The following is a 5,130-nucleotide window of genomic DNA, read 5'->3' on the forward strand; positions in this document are numbered from 1 at the left end:
GCGCCCAGCACGTCCCGACCCCGCTGTGCCATGCCTGCAGTTTAGGATCCAAAGCTTCTCTACTCGTTTTGTTCTTTTCTTTTATAAAAAGAGGAGGGGAAGTCCCGGTGGCGGGCAGCCGGGCACACACACAACCCGCCCTCGCAGCCCGACAAAAGCAGATGCACCTTGACTTCTGACAGCTCTACCTCAAGCCCGTGAGAACTCCCTGCAAATAGCTCGTCGCGTGCGTCGCCCTCTTGCTTCCCCGTTTTATTTATTTAATTCGTTACCCTCACCGTCTCGGTGACCTTCACTTCTCCGCGGGTTCTGGGCAGAAGAGTCGCTTTCGCACCCGCCGGAGACTCTTTTCCTCACCCCAGGAGCGGTGGTGGCGCTGCTGGACCCGGGGCCTTGGGACGCCCAGGCTGCACACCACCGGGGCGCCCCGTTTTGCCTCGTCCCTCCCCCCCCTTTTGATTTCCTGGTGCGGATTTCGGCTGGCACCGCCGTGTGTGTCTCCTCTTTTTGGAGGAGCTGGGGAGCTCCTTTCGGGAGTCCACCCTTCTGCTCTACCTGCTCTTCTCTCTCCGGGCCTCACCCGACTAAACCAAAGACCATGGTGCACTGTGCCGGCTGCAAAAGGCCCATCCTGGACCGCTTCCTCTTGAACGTGCTGGACAGGGCCTGGCACGTCAAGTGCGTCCAGTGCTGTGAATGTAAATGCAACCTGACCGAGAAGTGCTTCTCCCGGGAAGGCAAGCTCTACTGCAAGAACGACTTCTTCCGGTGAGTACTTTCCTCGCGGGCCTCTGCCGCTCCCTTCCCGCGGGCCCTTCGGGGCCAGCCACGGATCAGAGGTCAGCGTGGCTGCGTTAGGGGACTGCCTTTGGAGAGGGCAGCCAAGTCCCGCAGGCGCCCGCCTCTTCGCCAGCTAGCGCGCTGGGCTCCCGGGACGCGTCCCTGCTTGCATCCTGGAAATTGTGGGTCGCGGCTTAGCTGCACGTGCCCAGGAAAAAAAGGGTCTGAGCCCGCCTCGGCCCAGAAGCCCCTCCGAGCTTGGAGGAAGGCAGCGCGGCCTCGGACGTGGTAGCCCTGGCTGCTCTCCTTCCCAGTGCGCGGAGCTCTCCAGCAGCTGCATTCTCCCGGCCTCCGGAGTTGCTTGCCCTCCGGGCTGAGCCTTGAAGCCCGGTCTAGCTCTACGCCGCCGCGGCTCGAGGTCTCCAAGAGGTCTTGGCGGGAACCGCGGAGCTTTTTGCACGGGGTGTCACAGCCACTTGCCCAGGCAGCGGCAGGAAATAGCCCCTATCCTACACATCCCGGGGCGTTCCCGACCAGCCTCCCGGCGCTGGCCTCGGCAAACTGCCTCTCCGCCACTGTGAAACGCCCAGAGGCTGCCGCCTCCCTGAAGATCGTTTCCCCTGCTCACCCCGCTGCCTGGGGTTGGCGGGAGGTTTGGCCTCCGCCCTACGCGGACTTTGGCTCTGGGGCGGAGGAGCCGCTCTCCCAAGCACTGCCCATCACCCCGCCACCTCCTTGCGGAAACTTGGGGGGAAAGCCACGAATTCTCCCGACACCCCTCCATTTAGCATTTTAATCATAGTCTCTGAAATTCACTGTTTGGCAAACGCACAAGGCAACAGAGAACTGGAGCGAATTCGAATTGTCATTCCCCGGGCGGTGCTGGGAACCTCCCAGTTTCCTGACTAGGGCTGACTAGGTCTCTATTTTCTTCGGTGTCTGTAGTGACAGATCAAACTGGGAGAGGGGGGTGGGTGGGAGTTCAAGCCACCTGTCCCCAATGCCACCCCAGGACGCGTGGCTCCGGTTACGGGAGACTGTGCAGCAAAGTCCGGTGCAGGCTGGTATTGCCAGAAGAAGCCCAGGCTGAAGCTCTGAGCCTCGGCAGGTCATGCCCGCTTTCCCTGGCGCTGGCTGGAACCCAGCCGGGGAGCCGCGCACCGTGCCAGTGGGCCCCAGAGGCCTGGCCCTCCCGCAAAGCGCGTCCCGGTGTCTAAAGCCAAGCCGGGGCTCTAGCTTGCGCCAACCTGCCTGTCTTTGGGCTTGAACGTGGCTGCGGTCCAGCTGCGGCCGTCTGGGCTCTCCCGGGCTGTTTGTTCACCTGCAGCGGGACTGGACCTCGCCAACCCCTTCACCCCCCTCCCCCCGCCAGTGCGCGGGTCCTTTGGCGGTGAAGGAGAAAGGGCGCTAGAAGAAAAGCGGCGCTAGGGTGGCGTTTATAAGGCGCTCTAATTAGAATTTGTTTTCTGAATCTAATCGGAAAATAAGTGCCTCCCTCCCCCTACCCTTCTCCGCCTTGCCGCCTTCTCTCTCGGGCAGCGCTTTTTTCCTCGTGGACACATCGGGCATGAGGCTAGGAGTGGGGGCGGTTTGGGCTCTGCGCTCTCACTCTAACGAAATGGATCTCCTCCCGGACTTTTCGTGGTGCCCGCGCTCTCTTCTGCTTTCTTGCCTACTTGATCGGCATTCTGCCTTTCTTACTTTTTTGCTGTCTCTCTTTTTTTCATTTCCCCCTTCTTTTTCGCCTTCCTCCATTTTCCACTTATTTATTTCTCCTTGTCTTTCCCCTGCTTCTGTGTTCTCTGCCCCTTTCCCCCCCACCCCCCTCTTGCAGGTGTTTCGGTACAAAATGCGCAGGCTGCGCGCAGGGCATCTCCCCTAGCGACCTGGTGCGGAGAGCGCGGAGCAAAGTGTTTCACCTCAACTGCTTCACCTGCATGATGTGTAACAAGCAGCTCTCCACCGGCGAGGAGCTTTACATCATCGACGAGAACAAATTCGTCTGCAAAGAGGATTACCTAAGCAACAGCAGCGTCGCCAAAGAGAACAGCCTGCACTCGGGTGAGGCCCCAATTCCCCGCGAACCTGGGGCGGGCAGGTCCTGGGCGAGGAAGGTCAGCCAAGGCCGCTGCTCACACCTGTCCCTCCCTTTTCTCCAGCCACCACGGGCAGTGACCCCAGTTTGTCTCCGGACTCCCAAGACCCGTCGCAGGACGACGCCAAGGACTCGGAGAGCGCCAACGTGTCGGACAAGGAAGGGGGCAGCAATGAGAATGACGACCAGAACCTGGGCGCCAAGCGGCGAGGGCCACGCACCACCATCAAAGCCAAGCAGCTGGAGACGCTGAAGGCTGCCTTTGCCGCGACGCCCAAGCCCACGCGCCACATCCGAGAGCAGCTGGCTCAGGAGACGGGCCTCAACATGCGCGTCATTCAGGTCAGGGTCCACTCGGTTCCCACAGACCCACAGGACTCCTCCAGGCCACCTCGCAGCAGCGGAGGCCGGCCTTAGGGTGAGGAGAAGCCCAGACACACCGTTACCCCTTTGGACATTTGAAGCTCTGCCCAATGTTTAGAACGACTAGAAACCCCTAGGTCTCCTCCTCTTCCTGGTGATCCTGGTGGCCCAGGGGGGAGGGAAAGGGAACTAGGGAGCTCCAAAGGAGGCTGGGGGAAGGGACATGGTGGGACACTCGGTGAGAGTTGGGACGCTTTTTCTCTGCGCCACTTACCCCTGTTCCGAAGGAGCCCAGAGGTCACTGTGCATGTGGAACTTAATGGTTCCTCTGGCTTCTGCACAAGGAGATCTCCCTCTACATCCCTAACCCCAACTTTGTGGGTCTCTTGCCGTAGTTAGACAAGTCCCAGAGCAGAGGCTTCCCCTCTGGAGAGAGTGGGACATCCTGGTTAGAAGGTGAGGTGGTCAGTCTCCGGGGAGTCAGCCCTACCTCATGGGCCCAGGTAGGATGGAGAGGGAGGTGGCCATCTGGGCAGCTGTGCTGGTGTTGTAAGCATCTGAGACTGCACGTGCTTCGGGTGGAGTGGAGGCTCTGGCCCAAGTTCAGTTGTCCCGTTCATGTGCCTGGATGCTCTTCCAGGGTGTGCCTGGATGGGCCTGGGAGGCTGAGGGTGCACACACGTATGCAAGCTGCCCAGGGGGGATCCAGCCTCTGGGAGGTTGTGCCAAAGTGCACGCACGTGGCTGGTAGGCTGCATGTCTGTGTCACTGTGAGTGAGCGGCTGCGGATAACTATCTTTGGCAGTGGAAGATTGTGCGTGGGTGTGGAAAGGATATTGTGCGATTTGGTGTCACTGTCGTTGGGAGATTGAGTGTCAACAGGAGGCTGTTTAGTTCTCTGTCTGCTATCATGTGGAGGAGGGAGCTGCCAGGGACCATAGAGGAAAACTGTGTGTCTGACACTACTTGGGGAGGCTGAGTGTCTATGTGTGCACAGCCCCGGAGAAGCTGTAACTATGACATTGTGACTTAGAAACAACTCCAACTGCCTCACGTTGGGCAGGGCAGCTTGCCCAGGTCCTCCAGGCGGGAATCCTGTTCACCGTTGGCTCAGGGGCCGCCCAGCGCTGCCCTGCTCAGAGGACCCCACCCCCAACACCATACACAACACGCACGTGTACACACACACACACACACACACACACACGGAGCTCTGAGAGCTAGGCTGTGGAGTGTGAGGGGCCGGCGGGGCGGCTAACCGGAAATGGGGAGTGGGGTTTTGTGGCTTCACCCCATGGCGTGTGTGCTTCAGGTCTGGTTCCAGAACCGACGCTCCAAGGAACGGAGGATGAAGCAGCTGAGCGCGCTGGGCGCCCGGCGCCACGCCTTCTTCCGCAGTCCGAGCCCTTCTCCTTCTACGGAGGTGGGTGCGCTGCCCCGGGCAGGGCTCGGCTAGGCCCGGGTTGGCTTCGTTGGAAGCGGGTGGCAGCTAGGGAGGCGCTTCTCTCAGGCTGCAGATCAGAGGAGAGATCGGGGAGGCTGGGCATTAAATGAAGGGGGCGGTGGAATCCCCGAGTCTGAATGAGGCGGGTGGGCAGTTAGCCAGCAGGTCCAGTGTGTGCACCCAGCCTCCTCCCAGCTCCCAGCCTGGAAGGGAGCCCCCAGCCGGCTAGCTAGGGTGCCTCCCTGCCCTTTATCCCACCCCACCCCGGGGCCCCGCCCTGACCTCCTCCTCCCCCTGCTCCGCAGATTACCAGAGCGAGTACTACGGGCCCGGAGGCAACTACGACTTCTTCCCGCAAGGCCCCCCGTCCTCGCAGGCTCAGACACCCGTGGACCTACCTTTCGTGCCATCGTCCGGGCCGTCCGGGACGCCCCTGGGCGGCCAGGAG

At 61.1% G+C, this 5,130-nt stretch overlaps 1 protein-coding gene across 1 annotated transcript in view; it reads left to right on the forward strand.

The window, feature by feature from the left end:
• LHX1 (LIM homeobox 1) overlaps positions 1–5,130 on the forward strand; it is a 9,128-nt gene continuing 3,998 nt past the window's right edge. Inside the window, 6 exon segments of the mRNA XM_015559057.1 lie at positions 1–768; positions 2,615–2,841; positions 2,940–3,217; positions 4,551–4,639; positions 4,642–4,661; positions 4,988–5,130. Coding sequence (XP_015414543.1) covers positions 599–768; positions 2,615–2,841; positions 2,940–3,217; positions 4,551–4,639; positions 4,642–4,661; positions 4,988–5,130 — 927 coding nt within the window. The 5' untranslated portion in view covers positions 1–598.

Source organism: Myotis davidii, unplaced genomic scaffold (assembly GCF_000327345.1).
Source record: "Myotis davidii unplaced genomic scaffold, ASM32734v1 scaffold993, whole genome shotgun sequence".
NCBI classification, from domain to species: Eukaryota; Metazoa; Chordata; class Mammalia; order Chiroptera; family Vespertilionidae; genus Myotis; species Myotis davidii.